This window comes from Suncus etruscus, chromosome 15 (assembly GCF_024139225.1).
Source record: "Suncus etruscus isolate mSunEtr1 chromosome 15, mSunEtr1.pri.cur, whole genome shotgun sequence".
Lineage (NCBI taxonomy): Eukaryota > Metazoa > Chordata > Mammalia > Eulipotyphla > Soricidae > Suncus > Suncus etruscus.
In genome coordinates, this window is record NC_064862.1 from 89,926,324 (window position 1) to 89,951,295 (window position 24,972).

The following is a 24,972-nucleotide window of genomic DNA, read 5'->3' on the forward strand; positions in this document are numbered from 1 at the left end:
GCCTTACATGCAGAAGGACGATGGCTTGAATCCCGGCATCCCATATGGTCCCCCGAGCCTGCCAGGAGCGATTTCTGAGCATAGAGCCGGGAGGAACCCCTGAGCACTGCCGGATGTGACCCAAAAACCAAAAAAAAAAAGTATTCGCTGGAGTCAGAAGACCTTGGCATGGTGATAGGGCAGTTGCTGTGCATGAAACTGAGCTGGGTTCCCTCCCATCCCATAGGGTCCCTGGAGCATCGCCAGGCATGATCCCTGAGTGCACAGCCTGGAGGAAGCCCTGAGCATCGCAAGGTGTGGCCCCAACACAAACAAGCTAACCAACCCATATAAAAACAACAACAACAGAAAACAAAATAGAAGGCTGGGCTGGAGCAATAGCACAGCGGGGTGGGCATTTGTTGCAGTGGCCAATCCGGGATCAACCTCTGACATCCCATAGGTCCCCTGAGCCTGCCAGGAGTGTGGCCCAAAAACCAAAAATGGAGGCTTCAGAGCCCCTCACCTGCCTTTGAAGCCAAGAGACCCAGGCAGAAAGGAGAAAGAAGGTGCCAGTCCCTTCCTGCACAGTTGGGAAGAGTCACTGCCCAAGGAGAAATGGGGGCCGGCCTCAAAGGCCACTTCGCTTTGGGAACCTGGCCCCTGGGTACCACCGAGGTGGAAGGAGATCCTCTCTTGGGGTACCACCTGCTTACTCCTCAAGTCTTCCCTATACAAAGTGGCTGGGGAACCTCAGCAGCCGCTGAACACAGAGGGCGCCTGGCCTTGGTATTTCTCCTGGAAAGCCCTGAGGACAGGAACAAGGTTCTGGAACGAGGGGCGGCAGGAGGCGTCCAATTCCCAGCAGTTCCTCATGAGCTGGTAGATCTGGGGAAGGGAAGATTGGGGGGGGGGGGTGTTTTCAGGCCCTGCAGCAGGGAGACTCTACAGTTAGGGGGGAGATGCCTGGTTTGTCGGGGGCCTCAGAGTAGGTGCCTGCACTGAAGGGAACCTCTAACACTGCCCAGAAGGACCCCAAAACACTGAATTAAAATAAATATTCCATGGGGCTGGAGTTGTGATGCAAACGGTAGGGCATTTGCCTTGCAGGCAGCCGATCCAGGACGGACCTCGGTTCGATCCCCGGCATCCCATATAGTCTCCCAAGCCAGGAGTGATTTCTGAGCACATAATCACTGGATGTGGCCCAAAGAAACCCAATAAATAAATAAATAAATAAGTCCCAGGGCCTGAGTGATTGCACAGCTATAGGGCATTTGCCTTACATGTGGCTGATCCAGGACCGACCCAGGTTCAATCCTAGGCATCCATATGGTCTCCCAAGTCTGCCAGGAGTGATTTCTAAGGGCAGAGCCAGGAGTAACCCCTGAGTACTGCTGAATACGGCCCCAAAAATAAATAAATAAATAAATAAATAAATAAATAAATAAATAAATAAATATCCTTTGGGTACCGTCAGTTGTAGCACCCTAATTAAAAGGGGGTCTGGAAAGATAGAGGGGTTGTTGTTTGTATTGCATGTGACCCATATGATCCCTAGCCATGAGAATTATTGGGGAATGACCCCTCTAGATACGGGGCCAGGAGTAGTTTCTAAAGACTGACAGGTATGGCCTGAATCCCACCCCCCAATGTAATCAAGGGGGCCTATGAGTCAGTACAGTAGGTAGGTGCTTGGCTTACACCCTCACACATCCTTACATCCTCACACCCTATAGGGTGCCCTGAACCCCACCAGGAGTTATCCCTGAGCACAGAACTAGGAGTTAAGTCTTGGGCACTGCTAGGTGTTGTGGGGTTCTGTTTACATCTCATTCCTCTCACCATCCACCAACATCCAGCCCATTCCAAGGGCTTTTATGCAACAGGTATGGCCCTAAAATCAAAACACTAAAATAGGGGGTTGGAGTGATAGTCCAGTGGTAGGGCATTTGCCTTGCATGTGACTGACCTGGGATGGACCCAGGTTCGGTTCCTGGCATCCCACATGGTCCTCCGAACCTGCCAGGAGCGATTTCTTTTTTTCTTTTTCATTTTCTTTAGGTTTTGGGCCACACCCGGCGGTGCTAAGGGGTTACTCCTGGCTTTGAGCTCAGAATTTCTTTTTTTGTTTGTTTGTTTTTTGGGGGGTCACACCCAGCAACGCTCAGGGGGTTACTCCTAGCTCTATGCTCTGAAATTGCTCCTGGCAGGCTCGGGGGACCACATGGGATGCCGGGATTCGAACCACCATCCTTCTGCATGCAAGGCAAACGCCTTACCTCCAAGCTATCTCTCTGGCCCCATGAGCTCAGAATTTCTGAGCGCAGTGCCAGGAGTAACCCCTGAGCACCACTGGGTATGGCACCAAAACAGACAAAACAAAAATAATAATGAAAAAAATAAATACTAACAGGAACACACACATATCCCAAAAAGAGAAAGGGGGGCCCTTACCTCAGAGGGACATTGTTCTGGCCAGGGTAGCCGTTGGCCGTTTTCCAGCATCTTGGTGAGTCGGAGCACAGTCATCTGGCCCTGGGTGACGCCAATGAGCTCGATAAATTTCTACAGAGAAAACAAGATTCGCTCTTCTCAAGGGGAGAGAACAGCTCCCTCCACTGTCCCCATTTGTGTTTTTTATTTTTTAGATTGGCCAAAACTGGGACTCTGTTTGCTCATCTGTAATGTGGGATCATTGTGAAAGAGACATAAACTCTGACCCCTAGATGTTAGTCTCTTGTATTTTATTTTTGTTTGTTTCTTTTCGGGGAAGTCCCACATCCTGCAGGGTTCAGGGCTTACTCCTGGCTCTGTGCTCAGGAATCAATTCAGATTAGACTTAGTAGGGGGAGCAAATAGGGTGTTGGGGATTGAATCCAGGTCAGCTGTGTGCAAGGCAGGCAGGCAGGCACCCTACCCAGTGTACTATCTCTGTGGCCCCTGAATGCAGGACTTTTTAGCTCTCCAAAGTGGGATGGGAGGTGTGGCTGGATTCTCACCAAGGGGGGGCTCTGGCTGGAGGCACAGTGCGTCAGTAGCTCATACAAGGTAACCCCAAAAGACCAGACATCGGATGCATAGAAGAATTTACAATCCTTGAGGCATTCGGGCGCGTACCTGTAAGCAGGAAATACTCAGTTGCCGGGGCCAGACCAGGCTGATGCCTGTACTTGAAGCTTAAATACTGTTCCAGCTTAATTTTGGGGGTCACACCTGGCGGAGCTCAGGGGTTACTACTGGCTCTGCACTCAGAAATCACTCCTGGCAGGCTCGGTGGACCCTAGGGGGTGCTGGGGACCAACCCTAAACCCTGGTTGGCCATGTGCAAGGCAGTCACCTCCCTGCTGAGCTGAGCTATCACTCTGGAACCCCAGGCCTGGCCCTTTTCTTAGGGGGGAGAAGGGAAGGGCAGTTTCACTGGCATAGGAGACCCCAGCCTCTGTCTCCACCCTGTCTGCTCCAGGGGACCTGGGTGCCACCCCTCCGGTTTGGCCCCGCCCGGTCACCAGAACACGGGGCTGTCCCCATCTTCGCGCACGCAGTAGTACTCGTGGCCTTCGGGCACAGCCTTGGCCAGGCCAAAGTCCCCGATCTTGACCAGCCTGTCGTTGTCGAGCAGGACATTGCGAGCGGCCAGGTCCCGGTGGACGTAGTGCTGAGAGTGTAGGTAGGCCATGCCCTGGGGGCGGGGCGGGGGCATCAGTGGGCATCAGAGGGCAGAGGGCCCCGCAGGAATCGGGGAGAGAGAGCTTGGGCAGGTTAGCTGGGGAGCCAGCAGAATAGCAGCCAAAAGGGAGAGCCAGCAGAATGTCAGCAAAAAGGGGCAGAACATTGCAAAAAGAAGGAAAACGGGGGGGCGGGGGGGGCAGGGGCGTGGCTACAGGCCAGGGGGCATGGTCAAATGCTAATGACCGAAGCTAGCAAATAGGAGCAGGACCTTGAAATTGGGGGCATGGCTATGCCAATTGCTCGTCCAAACTAGCAAATAGGAACTGGACCCTGAAAGCAGGGGTGGTGGTACAGTTAGGGGCGTGGCTATAAGCTGGCATCTAAATGGGTTGGGGTTATACCCAGGGACGTGGCCAGGAGGCATAACCTGGAAACGGGGCATGGCCAAGTGTTGCAGACAATAGCAGGTTAGCAGTGGGGCAGGCCGCTGAGGCTAAGCTGTATGGACTTAGGGGGAAAAGAACCCTGCCCAGGGGCGGGACTGAGCAAATCTTAAAGCAGGAGAATGTTAGAGTTAAACCAAAAGACACTCAGGCAGGTCCTGGCACAACCCACCTCGCAAATTTGCTGGGCGAAGAGCAGCAACTGGGCCAGCCCGACATTGTGTCGTGGCAGGTAGTCCCGGAGGCTGCCCAGGGGCACATATTCCATGACGAGCTGCACCGACTTTTCTCCTGAAAAGGGAGCAAGAGAGGGATGAAGGCGAGTAGAGAAGAAAAAGAAGCTTCCGGATGTTCCAGAAACCTTGAAGAAAAAGCAATAGAGTTTCGCAGAGCTGAAGAGCAAGCAAGCGCTTGAGAAAGAAGTTTGCCCAAAAGATGCTTCGAAAGGCAAGAAGGTCGGATGCAGAATCCTTTGCCAGCCTACCACCGGCTCCAAAAACCTAGAGCTATCTGGTTAGCTGCCCCCAAAGACCCTGAGCACCTTGCTCGAAAACTATTAGGGTCTCTGTGCAAGTGACAGAGGTAGGAACCCCGGGTGTGGAGGAGAAAGCCCACCATCGAGGGTGGTGTGGACATCCCATCCCCATGAATGAGAATTGGCTAGCAAGAAGTAGCCTGACCATGCCCACCCCTTGAACCACGTCCACCACCTGGTCTGGCTCCACCCATTGGTCCAGCCCCACATTAGTCCCGCCCCCATCATGGTCCAGGCTACGCTCACCTTGGTCCTCGCAGCATCCCTTGTACTTGACGATGTGCTCGTGGTACAGTGTTCGCAGGATGTCGATCTCCCGCCGCCAGCCTGTGCGGAGCTGCGGGTCACAGCCGGCCTTGAGAGCTTTCACAGCCACCATCTCCCCAGTGCCATCGTTGGTCGGGTCGTAGCAGTAGAGGGTGACCTTGCCAAAGTGACCCTGGTGGGGGAGCATGGAGGGGTCAGCACCCACTTACTTCCCTCCAGGTTGATTGTTCATTCTTTGTTATTTGTTTTGTCATGTCAGAATTAACAGCCATGGGGAGTCGTGCTTGGCCTATCAGCAGATTAGTCTGGAAAACCATAGGTCCCACTTACTCTGTGTTGGTGGACCTCTAAAAGATCTAGTTGCCTTTTCAATTTTTAATTTTTGTTTTTGGATCACACCCGGCAGTGCTCAGAGATTACTCTTGGCTCTACACTCAGAAATTGCTCCTGGCAGGCTCAGGAGACCATGTGGGATGCCGGGATTCGAATCACCATCCTTCTGCATGCAAAGCAAACACACTACCTCCATGCTATCTCTCCGGCCCCCCTGGTTGCCTTTTTAATTTCTAGTGCCTCTTTGGAAGTTACTGGTCCTCTAGGTTTAGGCTCAGGAAAACCACTGATAGACAGGCCTTTCTTGGAGTCAAGGCCCCGCCTCCTGCATAGACCATGCCTCTCTCCCACCCTCACCTCGCCCAGATCCCGGATCTTTTTCAAGTAACGTTTGTTGAAGATGGTGGGGTCGGCAGCGGGTGAGTCTGGGTTCATGGTCATGACGTCGAGATCTGGAAGAGTGCATTGGATGAAGCCAGAGATCCCCAAATTCCATAACCCCATCCCCAGGTAGAAAATTTCCATTTCTGGTCCTTAATACTGCTTGAACTGTATGGAAACTGGGGCACTGTAAGATATGGGAAAGATGACAAGCTTTGCAAATTGACAAGGGCACAGTTCCTCCAAAGAAGCTGGACTTTACTGCCCCGTGACCTGACTCACTGGACAGACTCTGGGGCACCCTATACTGTTCTCTGTGGGGATCCTGGCCCAGCCAAGCCTGCAGGGTGGGTCCCAGCGCCCACTGTTGAGACTCACTTTGGGGCTGCAGCTGTGTAAGGTCTCGAAGGATGGTGCGGAAGGAGGGCCGCTGGGCCGGCTCATAGGTAAGGCACTGGCGGATGAGCAAGGCCAGATCTGGACAGGAGGGCTCTGGAAGCTGATGCTGTTTCTGGTAGAAGCGCTCTTTCTACAGGGGAGCAGATCCCACAGCAGTCAGAGACCTCAGCCCCCCTTTCCAGGGAGGGAAGGAAGCCCACAGCTCTAGCGAGGTCTCTCGCTTCACCCCCATTTTCGAGGACAGAGGAAAGGAAGGAGACTGGAATCCAGCTATGCTGGACTCATCCCACAATGGGCTCTTCCTGTCCAGGATCCGACCCATCCCTGCCCCTAGCCCCTCTGCCCTACCCTTGCGGTCTCAGTTCCTGATCGCACCACAGACCTCTTGGCCTTTGCATGTGCTGGTGACCCCCTCTTGGCTACCCATCTAGCCCAGCCCACTGCCTTCTTTCCTTTCACGTTCTTGCAGTGCTGGAGATCAAACCCAAGAGGTGACCCATGACAGGTATGTACTCTACCCCTGAGTCCTCCTTCCCATCTGGAGTACATTCAGATACATCCTCAGATTCACAACCCCTCCCCATTTCTGTTTTTTGTTTTTTGTTTTGTTTTGGGCCACACCCGGTGACGCTCAGGGGTTACTCCTGAGCTATGCGCTCAGAAATCCCTCCTGGCTTGGGACGCCAGGGGGAATTGAACTGCGGTCCATCCTAGGCTAGTGCAGGCAAGGCAGACGCCTTACTGCTCTGTGCCACCGCTCTGAACCCCCTCCCCAATTCTCTGCCTTTCTTCCACCTTCCTTCCTTCTTCACTTCCTCACCCTTCTTCACTCCCTTCTCCAATCACCCCTTCCTTCCTCCCTTCCTTTTCTTTCTTTTCTTTCATTGTTTTCCCTCCCTCTCTCCCTCCCTCCCCACCCTCTCTCACTCATGCTGGCAATTGGAGCAGAGGCTACTGCATCCCTGACCTGGTCTCTGCTTTGAGGTGCTAACTGAATCCCCACAAGGATCCCCATTCCTACCTCAGCGTGGCTGCGGCCCTGCAGGAGAACCTCCCCATCGAAGCAGATCTCAAGGACTGTGGCCCCAAAGCCCCACTTGTCAGCCGCTGTGCTGAGGCTGCCGGCACCCCCAGACAGACACAGAGACTCAGGGGCGGTCCAGGGGATGCGCTCCACCCGTTCTAGGGGGGCAAGGTCAGAGGTCATGCAGGCAGTAGCCATGTGAGAGGATGTCACCACCTCCTCCCCCTCACTGCCCGCCCCTGCCCTGGGTCCTTACCCTCTCGGGAAAGGGCACCCACACCCACACCGGGGTCACTCAGCTTGATGAAGGGGCACCCGCTGTCGGTGAGCCCCGGCCGTGCCAGCAGGACGTTCCTGCCACACACATTCCCGTGGACAAGCCTCTTGTCTTCCTGCAGTGGGCAGAGGGTGGACAAGACTGGGACAGTGCCTGGGTACAAGAGGGAGCCCGGAGTGGGAGGAGCAAAGAGCAAGTTGTGGGCGTGGCCATAGTAGGAGGTGGGTGTTGTCATGTTAGGCGGGGGTGGAAAGTGGGCGGGACCCACGTAGTTGGTTGTGGGCGGGTCCATAGTGATAGGGACCAAGTGGCATGGTCATGGTGGGCCTGGCATGGGCTTTGGCAATGGCCAATGGAAGGGTGTTTGCCAGGAGGAAATGGGCACTGGGCATGGTGTGCCCAGGAGGTTCCGCTAGAGGGGAGCTCATGGGTCAGGTGTGATGAAGGATCAGTCCCCCCAACTCTTCACCCCACGTACCAGGTAGCTGAGAGCACTCGCCAGCTGCTGGGTCACAGTCATCTTCCAGGTCATGGGCACATGGCCCCGCTCCCGCCGCAGCCACACATCCAGGGGCCCATGTTCCACAAACTCGGTCACCATGGTGCCTGTGGGGATGGACACTGCAGGGGGTGCCTTCTACCCCACCCTCCCGGGCACCTACCACGATGGGGATAAGGGGTTGTGCTAGGGCCAGGAACAGGGGTGAGACCAGGAGGTCGATGTGGAAGTGGCTCAGGGTGTAGGGGGAGCAGACAAAGGGGAGGGTGGGGTATAGGAAATGCCCCTGGACACCAGGGGCCAGGAAGGTGGGGAGTTGGGGTTGAAGATGGGGGGACCCTATGGAGACCTGGAACAGGAGATAGAGGAGAAATGCTGGGAAAAGAGTCCTGGATGGGGTGGTTGGAGCTCAGGACCTGGTCAAGGGTTGGGCTATAGCCTGAGATCTAGCTAGGTACAAGGTGAACAAGAGGTGCTGCACTGCATGAGGGGCCTGGCAGGTGACAGGAGGGTCAGAATTACTGGGGGGTAGTTTTCAGAAGGTCTGGAATCAGTGGTCCGAGCGCTGCCCCAGCAAGTGAAAATCCTTTGGGGGTCAGAATGGGACTATGAGGATCACTCACTCTCGGAGCCGTGAACGCAGACACCGTGCAGGAAGGCCAAGTGCATGTGGGACACTTGGCTCATAAGACTGGCTGTCTCGTAGAAGGCCTGGGGGGGAGCCAGCCGGTCAGGGGCAGCATGTCCAGCCAGGGATACAGTCCGTCACCAGACTGCCCCGCCCCTAAGCAAGGCCCTGCCCACCAGGAGGCCACGCCCACCCAAACATCACCAACTGGACTGACCAATCCAATAGGCCATGCCCTTGGGCCCTGCCCACCCATAACCCACTGGACAAGACACGCCCACTAAATGGTTCCACCCTGCCTATGACCACGCCCACCCAAGCCCCAGCTGTCAACAAACCACGCCCATCTCGTGGCCACACCCCTGAACACTCGTCACGCCCACTGCTAAGCCATGCCCTTGAAAGGCCACCCCACCAGCTTCTCACCAGGGAGATGTTCTGATGTCCTGGATCCAGCACCTTAAGTACCACTCGCAGCTCCTGCCCACGGCTCCCACCTTCTTCCTCGCCCTCCTCCTCCTCCTCCTCCTCTGGCTTTGCACCCGCCACGCGCAAGAGGCCCTCGTACACATTAGTTCTGGTGCCCTGGCCCAAGTGGGACAGCTGGGGGAGTGTGGAGGAGACACATTCGACATCACCATATTCCTCTGCATCACCCCCTTCCTCGGGGTCCCCATCCCTGCCCCATTCCCGGCCTGCACCCACCCGGGTGATGGCATCCTGGCTGATCCGATGGAAGCTGAGCTGGCTGAGGTTGAGGGGTGGGGGGTTGGCCCGGGAGCCTCGCTGCACGATGAGGTTGGAGATCTCTGGAAGTGGGGGGGGGGTCAGCAGGGTTGGCGAGGGCATGGAACCGGCCCTCTCCCCCAAAGCCCGGCTGCCCTACCCCCATGTGATACCTACCTCCTGGCAGGGGCAGGCAACAGCGACGCAGGGAGAAGCTGTCTGAGCCAGCCCGCAGAGAGCAGCCCTGCAGGGCGTCCCGCAGGTCCCGCACGCTGGAGAAGGCCCGGCCCCAGCCCTCCAGGGCGAACTCGCCTTGCTGCAGTTCGATGGGGAATTTGCGCAGCCTCCAGCTCTTGGCGCTGCCCTCAGTGGCCTGCGGAGGATGGGAGTTCGAGGGTGACCCGGGGTCCAGGCAGAGGCAGCCCCGGCCCAGGATGGCCAGGATCTTCCCCCTAAACCTACCTGGTCTCTCTGGGCCACGGTGAGAATAAGGCGGTGAAAGTGGTGACAACTCCAGTGAATGAGATAAAGTCCCTCTTCCCGCTGCAGCTTGGCCAACACAAAGGGATCCCTGTGGGGCAAAGGGGGACCCCCGTTAGAGCACCACATAGGTGAGGGAGCTACTCATCCACACCTGGCAAGCAGGACCTAATATCCCAGGTTGTGGGTTTGATTCCTGATTCATATGTGCAAAGCCAAGAATAGCCCTGCAAAAATAGGGCCCGGAGTGATAGCACAGCGGTGTTTGCCTTGCAAGCAGCCGATCCAGGACCAAAGATGGTTGGTTCGAATCCCGGTGTCCCATATGGTCCCCCGTGCCTGCCAGGAGCTATTTCTGAGCAGACAGCCAGGAGTAACCCCTGAGCACCGCCGGGTGTGGCCCAAAATAAAAAAAAATAAAATAAAATAAAATGAGGCCGGAGAGATAGCATGGAGGTAGGGTGTTTGCCTTGCATGCAGAAGGACAGTGGTTCAAATCCTGGCACACCAGATGGTCCCCTGAGCCTGCCAGGAGCGATTTCTGAGCGTAGAGCCAGGAAGAACCCCTGAGTGCTGCCCAGTGTGACTCAAAAAGCCAAAAATAAATAAATAAATAAATAAAAGAACAGTTCTGGGCCCAGAGAGATAGTACAGCGGCGTTTGCCTTGCAAGCAGCCGATCCAGGACCAAAGGTAGTTGGTTGGAATCCCGGTGTCCCATATGGTCCCCCGTGCCTGCCAGGAGCTATTTCTGAGCAGACAGCCAGGAGTAACCCCTGAGCACCGCCGGGTGTGACCCAAAAACCAAAAAAAAAAAAAAAAAAAAGGAACAGTTCTGACCACTCCATGGTTTACCACCACCACAGCACAAATCCACTCAGCCAATCCACTAGTGTGTGTGTGTGTGTGTGTGTGTGTGTGTGTGTGTGTGCACTGCAAAGAGGCATAGAGCCTGCTGAGCCTTATGCCCAGTAAGTGTGGCCCTAAGGAGCACTGATCAAATTGCAGGTGAGTCCATAGCACCAGACATCTGATATATGACCTTGTTTAAAGGTCCAAGCACCTCAGTCAGGCATGGTGCACTCATGAGAGAGTGTATGTGTGTGAGTCCTGGTCATGGCCATCACTCACAGTGAAGGGACCTGGGGGACAGAACGGAAAGAAGACCAGGAGGGGCTGGAGTGATAGCACAGCGGTAGGGCGTTTGCCTTGCACGTGGCCGACCCAGGACAGATCCGAGTTCAATTCCGGGCATCCCACATGGTCCCCCAAGCCTGCCAGGAGCGATTTCTGAGTGCAGAGCTAGGAGTAACCTCTGAGCGCTGCCAGGTGTGACCCAAAACCTAAATAAATCAATAAATGTAGCGGTGTTTGCTTTGCAAGCAGCCAATCCAGGACCAAAGGTGGTTGGTTCGAATCCCGGTGTCCCACATGGTCGCCCGTGCCTGCCAGGAGCTATTTCTGAGCAGACAGCCAGGAGTAACCCCTGAGCACCGCTGGGTGTGACCCAAAAACCAAAAAAAAAAAAAAAAAAAAAAAAAAATCAATAAAAAGATGACCAGGGGCTGGAAATGTAGGAGACTTGGGAGGGGGCCTGTCTTCCACATGCCAAACCAGGCTGGATCCCTGACAAGTCATATGGTTCCCACAAACATGGCCTGGACTGACTCATGAGCCACGAGTGCAGAGTTCTGAGTTTTCTGAGTATTGCTGGGTGTGATAAGAAGGAAAGAGAAAGAGAAAGGGGAAGGACCTAACACCAACAACAGCTAAAGTGTGAAAAAGTTTCACAGGAACCATGGAGAATGACACAGGGGTTAGACAGACTGGTGTGCCTGGAGCCCAGAGTTTATTTATGTCAATAAACTTCAGGGGTAAGGCCTTCTTGTAATCAGGCCAAGGATTTTTTTTTTTTCGTTTTCCCCATATTTTGCTGGGTCTATGCAAACAATGGCGATTGCCACTTTCACACCTTTAATACTGTTGTTGTTGTTGTTTTAACATTTACCATTTAAGAAAGAAAAAAGAGGGGCCGGGTAGGTGGCGCTGGAGGTAAGGTGTCTGCCTTGCAAGCGCTAGCCAAGGAAGGACCTCGGTTCGATCCCCCGGCGTCCCATATGGTCCACCCAAGCCAGGGGCGATTTCTGAGCACATAGCCAGGAGTAACCCCTGAGCGTCAAACAGGTGTGGCCCAAAAACCAAAAAAAAAAAAAAAAAAAAAAAAAAAAAAAAAAAAAAAAAAAAAAAAAAAAAAGAAAAAAAAAAAAAAAATTAAAAAAAAAAAAAAAAAAAAAAAAAATAACTGGGCCGGGCGGTGGCGCTAAAGGTAAGGTGCCTGCCTTGCCTGCGCTAACCTTGGACGGACCGCGGTTCGATCCCCCGGTGTCCCATATGGTCCCCCAAGCCAGGAGCAACTTCTGAGCACATAGCCAGGAGTAACCCCTGAGCGTTACTGGGTGTGGCCCAAAAACCAAAAAAAAAAAAAAAAAAAAAAAAATAACTGTAGTAGAATGCCTGTCTAGAATACAGGCAGGGGATGGGAAGGAGGGAGGGGGAGACTGGGGGTGGGAATGTTGCACTGGTGAAGGGGGGTTTTCTATTTGTGACTGGAACCCAACTGCAATCATGGTTGTAATCATGGTGCTTAAATAAACAATTTAATTTAAAAAAGAAAAAAAAAGAGAAAGGGGAAGGGAAAGGACAGGGAAAGAGAAGAGAAACTAAAGGAAAGGAACTGAAAGGAAAGGGAAGGAAAGAAAATGAAACAGCTCGGAGGCTTTCCTTGCAAACATGCATTCCTGAGTTCTGTCTCTTCAAACTATGCGTTTGAGCACAGAGGAAGGCAAGAAAACTGGGTGGGAGTGATAGCACAGCGGTAGGGTATTTGTCTTGCACTCGGCCAACCAGAGATGGACCTGGGGGTTTGATCCCCGGCATCCTATATGGTCCCCAGAGCATGCCAGGAGCAATTTTTAAGTGCAGAGCCAGGAGTATCCTCTGTGCGCTACTGATGTGGCCCAAAAACAAAACAAACAAAAAACCAAAGGCAAAAACTCCAAAGGGTGGGACGAAGGGTTTGCATGCGCAGCTCCACATGTGGGGGCACATAGGAGCCCCCACACTCTTGGATTTTCACATGTGGGGGCACATAGGAGCCCCCCACACCCAGGCAGGCAAACCCACAACGGCACAGAGACCTGGGAGCCAAAGCCCTGCATTCACGCACACACAGCAGCTGGAGCTTGAACGTATAATGCACTGAGGTTCATGCACAAACATGCAGGAGCAGGCGCAGACGCAAGTCCAGCTTATCCAAATCTTCCAGTTCCTACTTTGAAGCCTTGTCTGCAACTGCAGCCCGCACCTCAAACCTCCCTTCCCAGAACTCACAGCAGGGGACCGTGGACCCCCTCCTGGACATTCATCACCAGCCGTGGAGGGGCCACCTCGTGGCACAGGTAGTGGCTGGAGTCGGATGTGAGGCGGAAGTAACCGTCCACCAATGCCACAAAAGATAAGGCTGCGGGTCGGGAAGGGAGCACGAGTTCCTGCAGGGTATGGGTGGGGAGGAGGGTGTCAGGAGCACATGGCAGGCCCGAGATGCACCCCTCATTCCCCTGCGCCGGGCTCCCCCTGACCCCGTCCTACCAGGCACTTGTCCTGACAGTGGATGCTGACATTCTGGTCTTTCAGAACCACATGGGTGACATCTTGGAAATCACAGAAGTAGACCCAGGGTGCTTCTCGGGGCCTGTCCACGGGTTGACTCCCCGCCCCATGGGTCCTGGTTTTCTTCCCAGATGGGCCAGTTCCAGCTCTGTCCTCCCTGTCATGGCCAGCGCCATCGCCATCGCCACCGCTGTTGGGACCCTGGAAATCAGCACAAGTGGCTGATGAATCCCCAAATAACCCCTGGGGAGAGAGGGGGTTCTGTGGGGGCAGGTACCTCCAAGTCCTGAGCACAGGGAATACCACCCCCCTACAAGACAAAAGTTAGAATCTTAGAGGCCAGAGAGATTGTAAACCAGTCAGGGTGCTTGCCTTGCACACAGCCAACCAGGTTGAATCCTTGACATTCCATATGGTCTTCCCCAACCCTGTCAGGAGTGATCCCTGAGCACTGTTAAGTGTGGGGGCTCTTCCTTCCTTCCTTCCTTCCTTCCTTCCTTCCTCCCTCCCTTCCTTCCTCCCTCCCTTCCTTCTCTTCCTTCCCTTTCTTCCTTCCCTTCCTCCTTTCACCCTTCCCTCCTTCCTATTATTCTTCTCTCCCTACTTTCTCTTCTTCCTTCTTCCCTCCTCTGTCTTTCCTTCCTTTCCTTTCCTTCTCCTTCCTCCCTTCCTATTATTATTTCTCTCCCTTTCCTCCTTCTTCCTTTCTTCTTTCCTCCTCCCTCCCTCCTCCCTTTTTTCTTCTTATTCTTGCTCCCTTCCTCCCTTCTTGGACTATGACTGAAACCTAGAAAGAAAAAAAGAAAGAAAGAAAGAAAAAAGTGTGGGGGCTCCCCAAAAGGAAAGATACTAGGGTGGATCTGGAAATGATTCAAAAGTTTACTTTTGGGGGACCACACCCAGCGGTGCTCAGAGGTTATTCCTGGCTCTGTGCTCAGAAATCACTCCAAGCAGGCTCAAGGAACCCTATGGGATGCTTGGGATCGAACCCGGGTCGGCAGTGTGCAAGGCAAACACCCACCCCATTGTGCTATTGCTTTGGTCCCAGGATCCCCAAAAAAACCCAAAGAGATTCAGGAATCCAAGGTCAGAGCTGCGCTCACCACTGCTGAGGCTATGGGCCGCCACTGCAGGCCCTGGGTGCCCGACACCAGCACTTCGTGGGTCGGGGGTCCCGGGTCCGACTGAACTCCAGGTTCCGGAGGCGCGTGTGCCTGCAGCTGCAGGTGGCACACGGACACGCGCTCGCTGCCGAAGCGGGGTGCCAGGCGTTCCAGCGTGGCCAGGTACTTGACCATGACCTGCTGCAGGCTGAGGCGCGTAGGCTGGAAGGTCCGCAGAAAGCGCTGGAAGGTGACTCGCAGGCGCAGGCGTGTCAGGGCGTTGTACTCGCGGATCTGGCGGCGGAAGGAGAGTGGGATGCAGTCCTTGAAGCTGCGGGAGGAAGGGGGAGCCGATCAGGGGGTGCAGGGGCATGGGTCAGGGGTGCAACAGTGTAGTGCTGGGCAGCCTGGGTCAGAGGCTCGACCTCTCTCTCTCTCTCTTAGGGAATTACTCCTGGCTCTGCACTCAGGGATCACTCCTGGCAGTGCTCAGGGAGGCCATATGGGATGCCAGTGATGGAACTCAGGTCAGCTGCATGCAAGGCAAGCGCCCTCCCCGCTGCTCTCTCTCTCTCTCTCTCTCTCTCTCTCTCTCTCTCTCTCTCTCTCTCTCTCTCTCTCTCTCTCTCTCTCTCTCCTCATTCTAAGAGATTTTTGCCACATCTAGTAATAATTCTGCCCGCTGGACTATTGGGGAAAAATCTGGAGGTCTTTTTAAAACATTTATTTATTAATTTTGGGGCCACATCCAGTGGCACTCAGGAGTTCCTTTTGGCTCTGTGCTCAGAAATCACACTCCTGGCAGAAACAAGGGGCCATATGGATGCTGGGGACCTAACTGGAATCGGCTACGTGCAAGGCAAACACCTACCCTGGGCACTTGGGAGTTGTCTTTTTCTGTTTTTTGTTTTGTTTTTGTTTTTTTTTCAGGCCACACCCGTTTGATGCTCAGGGGTTACTCCTGTCTAAGCGCTTAGAAATTGCCCCTGGCTTGGGGGGACCATATGGGACGCCGGGGGATGGAACTGTGGTCCTTCCTTGGCTTGCGCTTGCAAAGCAGACACCTTACCTCTTATTGCCACCTCGCCGGTCCCTTCTTTTTTTTTTTTTTAATATTTTATTCAGGCCACTGTGATTTTCAAAGTTTTTATATATATATATATATATATATATATATATATATATATATATATATATATATATATATATAAAGTTTTGGGGATTATATTTTGTTTTCTGTTTTTTTATTTTGTTTGTTTTTGGGCCACACCTGGCATGCTCAGGGGTTACTCCTGGTTATCTGGCAGGCACGGAGGATCATATGGGATGACGGGATTCGAACCAACTGCCTTAGCTCCTGGATCAGCTGCTTGCAAGGCAAACACTGATGTGCTATCTCTCCGGCCCCTTGGGGATCTTTTTTTTTTGTTTTGTTTTGGTTTTTGGGTCATACCCGGCAGTGCTCAGGGGTTACTCCTGGCTCTATGATCAGAAATCGCTCCTGGCAGGCTCGGGGGACCATATGGGATGCCAGGATTCGAACCACTGTCCTTCTGCGTCTAAGGCAAATCTCTCTGGCCCCAGGGGATCTTTTTTTACAAAATTATCTGTAAGGTCCAGAGCAATAGCACAGCAGGTAGGGTGTTTGCCTTGCATATGGCCGATCCAAGTTTGATCCCCGGCATTGCATAGGGTCCCCCAAGCCTGCCTGGACTGCCAGGAGTGATTTCTAAGAACAGAGCCAGGAGAAACCCAAGAGCCACCAGGTGTGGCCCAAAAACCAAAACTAAAACAAACAAAACCCTCTTTATTTTATTTATTTATTTTTTTGCTTTTTGGACCACACCAGCTTTTTGACGCTCAGGGGTTACTCCTGACTATGCGCTCAGAAATTGCTCCTGGCAGGCATAGGGGACCATATGGGATACTGGGGATAGAATCAAGGTCCGTCCAGGATTGGCCGCGTGCAAGGCAAACACCCTACCATTGTGCTATCTCTCCAGCCCCTATCTGGCCCCTTAAGAAATCAATTTTGATTTGATGGGGCCCTGATATTGACTTCAACCACCCCAGAAGCAGCAACCACACCCCAGTCATGGTGCCAACAGAGTTAAATCCTGCTTAGAGGATAGACTAGATTGGCCCCAGGCCACTGCCGCCCCCGTCCCAGACACCTGGTCTTCCTGGCCACCTCCTCCAGGGAGACGCCCTGGCAGAGTGCCAGGTGGCATAGGTGCAAGGAGGCCATGCCCAGGCTCTCGTTCTTGAAGTGGTGGGTCTCCTCCTCAGTGCCCAGCGTCTCCAGAGACACCACGTCATTCACAAACTCGTACTTGCCCTGTGGGTGGGATCGGGTAGAAAGAAAGATAGAGCGACCTTTGACAAAAGCAAGCAGGGATACAGAATCACTCTGGGATAGGGAAATTCATGGGGGCCAGAGAGAGAGCCTAATAGGTACAGCACACACATTACATATGGGAAGCTCCGGTTGGGTTACCAGTGCCCCCATGGTTCTCTGAGCACCACTGGGAACAATCCCTGAGCACAGAGTTGAGAGTAGCTCCTGACTAAACAAATTAAAAGAGGGGGCCAAGTGATAGAACAGTGGGGAGAACGTGCCTTGCACAGCCGAACTGGGTCGATCCCAGCATCTGATATGGTTCCCTAAGCACTACCAGGAATGACTCCTGAGTACAGAGCTAGGAGTAATACTGAGCACTACTGAGTGTGCCCCCAAAATAAAAAAAAAATTAAAACAAAAAGAGAAAAAGATGAGGGGCCGGGCGGTGGCGCTAGAGGTAAGGTGCCTGCCTTGCCTGCGCTAGCCTAGGACGGACCGCGGTTCGATCCCCTGGTGTCCCATATGGTCCCCCAAGCCAGGAGCAACTTCTGAGCGCACAGCCAGGAGTAACCCCTGAGCGTCACTGGGTGTGGCCCCCCCAAAAAAAAAAACCAAAAAAAAAAAAAAACAAAAACAAAAAGAGAAAGAGATGAAAAAGTGAAGCCAGAGGGCCAGTACAATAGCACAGCAGGTATGGAATTTGTTAACACATGGCTGACCCAGGACTGACCCAGGTTCGATTCCTGGCATGTCATTGGTTCTCTGAGCCTGCCAGAAGCGATTTCTGAGCTCAGAGCCAGGAGGAACCCCTAAGTACCACCAGGTGTGGCCAAAAACACAAAGAAACAAAAAATAGTGGAGCCAAGCTGGAAATAGAACAACAGGATTAAGGTTTTCGGGTACTCATCTTACACATGGTTGACTTTGGGTCAAGCTCTGACAAAATTGGTTCCTGGAACATTGCCAAGAGTGACCCCTGAGTCAGGAGTAAGCCCTGAGCACCACAGGGTGAGACCCCAAACCAATAAAATAAGAAAAAAAAAAAAAGAAAAGAAAAAGAAAAGAAAAAGAAAAGAAAGAAAGAAAAAGGAAAAAGAAAAGACTGTAGGACTGGGGTTATAAGACAGGGGAGAGGGCCCGGAGAGATAGCACAGCGGCATTTGCCTTGCAAGCTGCTGATCCAGGACCAAAGGTGGTTGGTTCGAATCCCGGTGTCCCATATGGTCCCCCGTGCCTGCCAGGAGCTATTTCTGAGCAGACAGCCAGGAGTAACCCCTGAGCAACGCCGGGTGTGACCCCAAAAAAAAAAAAAAAAAAAGACAGGGGAGAGTGCTTCCTTGCACATGGCCAGACCGCGTTCAATCCTTGGTATCTCATATGGTCCCCAGAGGCTGGCAGGAGTGATTCCTGAGCGCAGAGCCAGTAGGAACCCCTGAGCAGTACTAGTGTGATTCTCCAAAAAATAAAATAAAGTGGGGCCGGAGCAATAGCACAGAGGTAAGGCGTTTGCCTTGCACGCAGCCAACACAGGACAAAGCCCAGTTTGAATCCTGGTATCCCATATGGTCTCCTCCAAGCTGGCAAGGAGGGACTTCTGAGCACAGAGCTAGGAGTAACCCCTGAGCGTCACCGGGTATGACCCAAAAAAAACAAACAAAAAAAATAATAAGGGGTGGGGAACAAGTGAAGATTCTCATCAGCTCCCAAGCCCCCAACTCCCCCCCTACCCCCAATACCTGCTCAAAAAGGTACTGGAAGGACTCGGAGTCCAGGAGTGGCAAACCCTGCTGGGCCGGTTCCGAGGGTGTCTCAGGCCCCCGTGGCCCACAGCGAAACACTGCGGGCTCTTGGGGGTTCAGGCCATGCCAGTTCCGGAAATAAAACCTGCAGAAAGGGAGGGAGTGCAGTTGGAAGTCAGGGTGGCTCTGTGGGCTCAGAGGAGACAGGGAAGAGTGTACAACTTTCTCCCACCTCATGCGAAAGTGCAGTATGCGTGGTGTGCCCAGGGACACCTCCAAAGTGTGATTCGGGGGCAGCCAGACTTGGTCCTGGGCATCGAAGAGGGCGAAGAGACTGAAGCAAGGAGGAGAGATGCCTGCAAGGGGTGAGAAAGGGACAGCAACAGACTGATGGACAAGTGGGTGGGTGTGTGGATGAATGGATGGATGGACAGACAGATAGGTGGTGGAATAATGGATGAACAGATGAATAGGTGGGTAGATGGATGGATGGGGGTGAGTGTATGTATGTATGGGTATATGGGTATATGGGTGATGGATGGGTGGATGAATGATTGGATGGGTGGATAGACAAATGGATAAGGATGGATAGGTGAATGGGTGGATGGATGGATGGAGAGATGAATAGGTGGGTAGGTGGATGTATCTCTATGGGTAGATGAGTGAATGGGTGGATGGATGGATGGATGGGTGGGTGGATGGTTGGATGGATGGACAGATGGGTGGTGGAATGATGGATGAACAGATGAATAGTTGGGTAGATGGATGGACGGGTAGGTGGGTATATGTATATATGAGTGTTTGGGGATATGGGTGGATGGATAGATGATGGATGGGTGGATGGGTAGATGGATGGATGGATGGATGGATGGATGGATGGATGGGTAGATGGATGGATGGATGGATGGGTAGATGGATGGATGGGTAGATGTGTGGATGGATAGGTGGATGGGTGCATTGATGGATGAGTGGATGGATGGATGGATGCGTAGATGAGTCGATGGATGGGTGGATGGTTTGATGGGTGGGTGGTTGGGTGGATGAATGGATGAGTGAATGGACAGATAGATGGACGGTAGATGGATGGTAGACAGATGATAAACAGATGGATGGGTGGGTAGATGGATGGATGGATAATGGGTGGATTGATGAAAAGGTGAGTGGATGGATGAATGGACGGTTGGATGGATGAAAGGGTATGTGAATGGATGGGGGGGTGGATGGACAGACAGGTGGATGAACAGATGGGTGGTGAGTGGGGCTCAAATACTCCCAATCCCTGATGTCGACTGCCCAGGACACTCACCAAGTTTTTGGGCGACATGGATGCAGACTTCCTCGGCTGTCAGGGTGGTATTATTGAAGGTGACCCAAGGGTCCCCACCACTGGGGCCTGCCCAGTGTAGAAGCACCTTCAGGCCCTCTCTGCTGGCCCTGGGCTGCACGCCTACCCCATTGGACTTGCGCCCCATGCTGTTGGCCACCCACGGAAACACAGGCATGCTCCAGAGCACTGAGCTGGCTGCAGAGAGACAAGTCATAAGCTGTGGGGTTCGGGCTGAGTGCCCGAAGAACTGTGACCTTCACACCCATCTAGGGAGTACACACGGGCCCTTCTCTGCCGGGTGAGCTCAAGCACCCAGTCCCCCCCACTGGGTTCCAGCTTCCCCTGATGGCTGCCCCATATTGTGGGGACGTGTTCCTCCACCCCTGAAACCAAAAACAACACCCAGCCCTTCATTCACAGAAATGCACCCGATTCAGAGAAATGCTCGAAACGTACCTCCCTGAAATAACCAGGCACAAAGAAGTGAGTCAACTTGCCAGCTGGTCTCCGGTGGACCCTGGGTCAGCTCAGTCCAGTTCACTGAGCCACACCTGGCCTCAGTTTCCCCATCTGGGGCTCACAGACGCCAAGAAGACAGTGATTCTTCAGCGACTGGGGTCAGAGACCCGCTGGGCACAAGCTTCCGATCCCGAACTGAGCCCATCGCAAACAGGCCAGAAATAAGAGTAAAAGTTCTTGGGGATGGAGAGATGGCACCAGGGTGAAAGCACCAGTTGCAGCTAACCCAGAGGTGATCCAGCACAGCCAGGAGTGATCCCTGAGCACAGAGGAAGGAGTCAACCTTTAGCACAGAGAAGGAGTCAGCCCTGGGCGTTGTCAGATGTGACTCCAAAACAAATGAAACAGAAAAACAAAAAGACAGAAAATTCTTCTGTTTCCAATATCCTCATGGCTTCTCTCCCATCTCCAGGAGATGTCTGATCCTGCAGACACCCCGAGAATCCAGCAGCTCCTTGTCAAACCCCTCAGTTCAGCTCTGAGAATTTTCCTGAACCCAGGGCTCATCCATTCACATGGAAGTGGGGTGGCTGGGAGTTGCCCGATATTACCAACCTGGAGAGAAATAAACGTTGCAACATGCCTGAAGACTAAGTTCCCAGAATCAGTTTCGATCTCTGGCAGCGTCCTCCATCTGCAAAGAAGATTTATTTATTTGTTTATTTGTTTATTTTTTGTTTTTGGGTTACACCAAAAACCAGTGCTCAGGGGTTACTTCTGGCTCTGTGCTCAGAGGCCGCTTCTAGCAGGCACGGGGGACCATACAGGATGACGGGATTCGAACCACCATCCGTCCAGAACTAGCTTCGTGCAAGGCAAAAACGTCCTACCGCTGTGCTATCTCTTGGGCCCCTGCAAAGGAGATCTTTAAGTCTCTGCCTCCAGGGGCTGCTGGAACATTCAGTAAAATAAAGACCACAAAAAGTGTCCCCAGGCTTGGATGCAGCCTAAGCTATGGGGAATGCTCTAATATTATTTTGTTTGTTTATTTTGGGGTCCCACCCGGTAACAATACACAGAGCTTACTCTTGACTCTGTGCTTAGGAGTCTCTCCTGGCAGTGCTTGGGGGCACAATGGGATGCCAGGGGGGAATCAAACCCAGATTGGCAGTGTGCAAGACAAAAAGCCCTCCCCACTGAACTATCTCTCTAGTCCTATTCCTTTCTTCTTCTTCTTCTTCTTCTTCTTTTTTTTTTTGTTTTTGGGGGGGGGCCACACCCGGCGGTGCTCAGGGGTTACTCCTGGCTGTCTGCTCAGAAATAGCTCCTGGCAGGCACGGGGGACCATATGGGACACCAGGATTCGAGCCAACCACCTTTGGTCCTGTATTGGCTGCTTGCAAGGCAAACGCCGCTGTGCTATCTCTCCGGGCCCTTTTTTTTTTTTTTTTTTTTTGGTCAGGTGTATCCCCCAAATAATTACAAACTTGTCAAGTATTGGGGACCAAGCTCTTTTGGGGACAAGAAAAAAAAATCGTTAAAGTAGGGTTAAGGTGGGGGCATGGGGACATAGTACAGCTGGGAGGGCACGGCCCTTGCAAGCAGTTTATCTAACTGGATTTGATTCCCAAGCGCTTCCCAGAGATCCCTGAAACCCACTAGGAGTGCTCCCTGAGCACTGAGGTGGAAGTCAGCCCAGAGCACTGCAGGGTATGGCCCCCAAAACTATAAAACAAGATATGAAAGTAATGAAAATGGATTCTCTTTCTCTCTGTCTCTCTCTGTGTCTCTCTTTCTCTCTCTGTGTCTCTCTGTGTCTCTCTGTCTCTCTGTCTCTCTCTGTCTCTCTCTCTCTCTGTCCATCACCCCCCCACTGGGCCCAGACTCTATTTAAAAAAATGGGACCAGGGTGAGAGTTGCACCCCGGAAGACTGCACCCCACAAACATCGACACCTCTCTCTCTGTCTCTCTCTGTCTCTGTCTCTCTCTGTCTCTCTCTCTCTGTCTCTCTCTCTCTGTCTCTCTCTCTGTCTCTCTCTCTCTCTCTCTCTCTCTCTCTCTCTCTCTCTCTCTCTCTGTCCATCACCCCCCACTGGGCCCAGACTCTATTTAAAAAAATGGGACCAGGGTGAGAGTTGCACCCCGGAAGACTGCACCCCACAAACATCGACACCTCTCTCTCTGTCTCTCTCTGTCTCTCTCTGTCTCTGTCTCTCTCTGTCTCTCTCTCTGTCTCTCTCTCTCTGTCTGTCTCTCTCTCTCTCTCTCTCTCTCTCTCTCTCTCTCTCTCTCTCTCTCTCTCTCTCTGTCCATCACCCCCCACTGGGCCCAGACTCTATTTAAAAAAATGGGACCAGGGTGAGAGTTACACCCCGGAAGACTGCACCCCACAAACATCGACACCTCCCGAGGCAGGTGCTTCTCCCTTCCTTGGTCCAAGTGAGGCAGGGAAAGGCTTTTGCCTCGCATGAGCCCGAGCAGGGTTCGGTCCAGCTGCACCCCCAAGTTTTGATCCCTAAGTGGGGAGCCAAGAGTCACCCCAGAGCATTGCAGGGTGTGGTCCCCCCAAAATATAGCACAATAAAACAAATACAAAAGGCAAGCGTAGCCAGCACCCCGCCTTCCAGCCCGCTCCCAGGAACCCCGGGGCGAGACCCCAGCCCGCACGCCCCAGCCCGCACTCACCCGCCGCGGGGCTCCCGCAGGACCCGAACCCCCGGCCAGTGGCCCGGGGAGGTCCAGGAACCAGCCCGCTGACACGCCTCCTCCCATTGGCCTGCTGAAACGCGCACGCCCATTGGCCGCCACAGTAGCAGGGGCGGGAGTCAAAGGGATTCCTGGGCTTGCGATTGGCTGATAGTAATGACTGGGCGGAGTCTCGGAGAGAGGGCGAAGGCTTTCCAGGCACTGGCGCCCTTTGCTGCTGTCCAGGCCGCTGTCATTTGGGTGCCTGGACCCGGGCTTGCCCCTCGGCTTTCGGGGTTGCAATCTACCGCCCCTCGGTTCCCCCTGAACCCCAGCAGCGTGCGCCCCCCCCACTTTGCAGTCTTTTTTTTTAAATCCTTTTTTGTGTGTGTGTGGTTTTTGGGTCACACCTGGCAGTGCTCAGGGGTTACTCCTGGCTCCATGCTCAGAAATTGCTCCTGGCAGGCACGGGGGACCATATGGGACGCCGGAATTCGAACCGATGACCTCCTGCATGAAAGGCAAACGCCTTACCTCCATGCTATCTCTCCAGCCCCCCACTTTGCAGTCTTTTTCTTCCCTCCCCTCCTCTTCTCCTGTCCACCTGCCTCTTTGCTCCTGGGGTGACATTTTCTGCCCACATCCCTTCCTGATTACTTCAGGCTCCAACCTCGGGGGTTCCCTGGCTCGGGCGAGGGGTCCCCCACTGGGTCTTTCACATCCCGTAATGCTCAGGGATTACACCCAAGACGCTTGGGGATGTCCCTGGGGTGCCTCCCAGGATGGAACCTAGGTGAGCCTCTTGCAAGGCAATGAACCTGCCCCTTGTCTGTCTGTCTGGTTTCCATAGGAGCTATTTTTAGTTTTTTATTTATTTTTGTTTTCCTTGGGGGGGCACACCCGGCGATGCTCAAGGGTTACTCCTGCCTCTGTGCTCAGGAATCACTCCTGGAGGGCTCAGGAGACTATGGGATGCCAGGGATCAAACCTGGTTCAGCCTCGGGCAAGGCAAATTCTACCTGCTGTGCTATCGCTCCAGCCCCCTATTTTTATTTTAATGTTTATTTATTTTTGCTCTTATGGGGGTCACACCCGGCAGCGCTCAGGGATTACTCCTGGCTCTACGCTCAGAAATCGCTCCTGGCAGTAGGGTCTTATTTTTGGGGGAGAGCGGTTGTGCCCCCTTCATTGTTCTTTCTGGCTTTGTGCACAGACACAGCTCTTGGCAGTGCTCAGGGGACTCTGTGTGTTTGTATGTGGATGTGGCTGCCGTGGGCTCAATCCCTGGCATCACATCGAGTCCAGCAAAACCTGCCAGGGGTGCTGCCTGAGCAGAAAGCCAGGAGGAAAACCTGAGCACCACAGGTATGGCTCCCCACACCCTCAAAAAAAAAGAAAGAAAAAAAAAAAGCCTCAGCAAACCCCCTGGTTGCCTCACATGCCAGCTCCCTTTTCTACATCACACACTCCTCTGTACCCCTTGTTCTGCTGCAGACCGTAGAATCACATGACTGACGTTTGAGTCCAAGAATGTCCATTTGGCACTGCCCGGTGTGTTTGCAGTACCTGACATTGTTCCTGTCCCCCCCCCCCCCATCCACAGGAGCCAGCCAAGAAGGGGGCAGGGACAAGGGGCTGGGGGACTGTGGGAACCAGGTAATGGGCTTTTTTTGGCCTTCTGGCCTCAGCTTCCCCATGTCACTCAGAGCATGATTGTAGGAAATGGACAGAGCCAGATTCTGTTTTTAGTTTTGGTTTGGGTACCACACCCAGCAGTGCTCAGTGTCTGCTCTTGGCTCAGTGCTCAAAGGACCATGCGTTGCCAAGGGTAGAATAGAGGTCTTTCGCCCGCTTGGCCTCAATTGCATGAACTTTCCCAGCCCCCAATGCCCCTCCATTGGCCGGGAGAGCCCCAGATTCTTCTCCAACTCATGGGGGTACCGGGTGCCTGGAGTCTGGCCCGGAGACAGGAAGTTTCCCAGGGTCTGGATCATAATAATTATGAT

General features: G+C 53.3%; 1 protein-coding gene across 1 annotated transcript; it reads right to left on the reverse strand.

The window, feature by feature from the left end:
- Positions 1-540: 540 nt before the first annotated feature.
- On the reverse strand, positions 541-23,044 carry TYK2 (tyrosine kinase 2). Its single transcript, XM_049788440.1, has 26 exons — positions 22,967-23,044; positions 20,896-20,974; positions 20,278-20,599; positions 19,801-20,016; positions 18,727-18,850; positions 18,492-18,639; positions 16,589-16,752; positions 14,415-14,745; positions 13,291-13,512; positions 13,033-13,190; positions 9,626-9,734; positions 9,341-9,536; positions 9,143-9,246; positions 8,864-9,040; positions 8,433-8,520; positions 7,789-7,916; positions 7,290-7,425; positions 7,031-7,191; positions 5,989-6,139; positions 5,587-5,681; positions 4,876-5,068; positions 4,267-4,385; positions 3,489-3,661; positions 2,982-3,099; positions 2,437-2,547; positions 541-867 (listed from the first exon to the last, which is right to left on the reverse strand). The coding sequence occupies exons 4-26, from the start codon at positions 19,994-19,996 to the stop codon at positions 733-735; spliced, it is 3,537 nt and encodes a 1,178-aa protein (XP_049644397.1). The 5' UTR covers positions 19,997-20,016; positions 20,278-20,599; positions 20,896-20,974; positions 22,967-23,044; the 3' UTR covers positions 541-732.
- Between the last annotated feature and the right edge of the window lie 1,928 nt (positions 23,045-24,972).

Bases quoted from the DNA above. Each gene is read 5' to 3' on its own strand.
- TYK2 (XM_049788440.1), bottom strand. From the start codon at position 19,996: ATGCCTGTGTTTCCGTGGGTGGCCAACAGCATGGGGCGCAAGTCCAAT. The intron at 4,386-4,875 runs GTGAGCGTAGCC...CTCCCTTTTCAG, and splicing joins GGGATGCTGCGAGGACCAAG to GAGAAAAGTCGGTGCAGCTC. The intron at 868-2,436 runs GTAAGGGCCCCC...TCCCTTCCCCAG, and splicing joins CAGAACAATGTCCCTCTGAG to ATCTACCAGCTCATGAGGAA.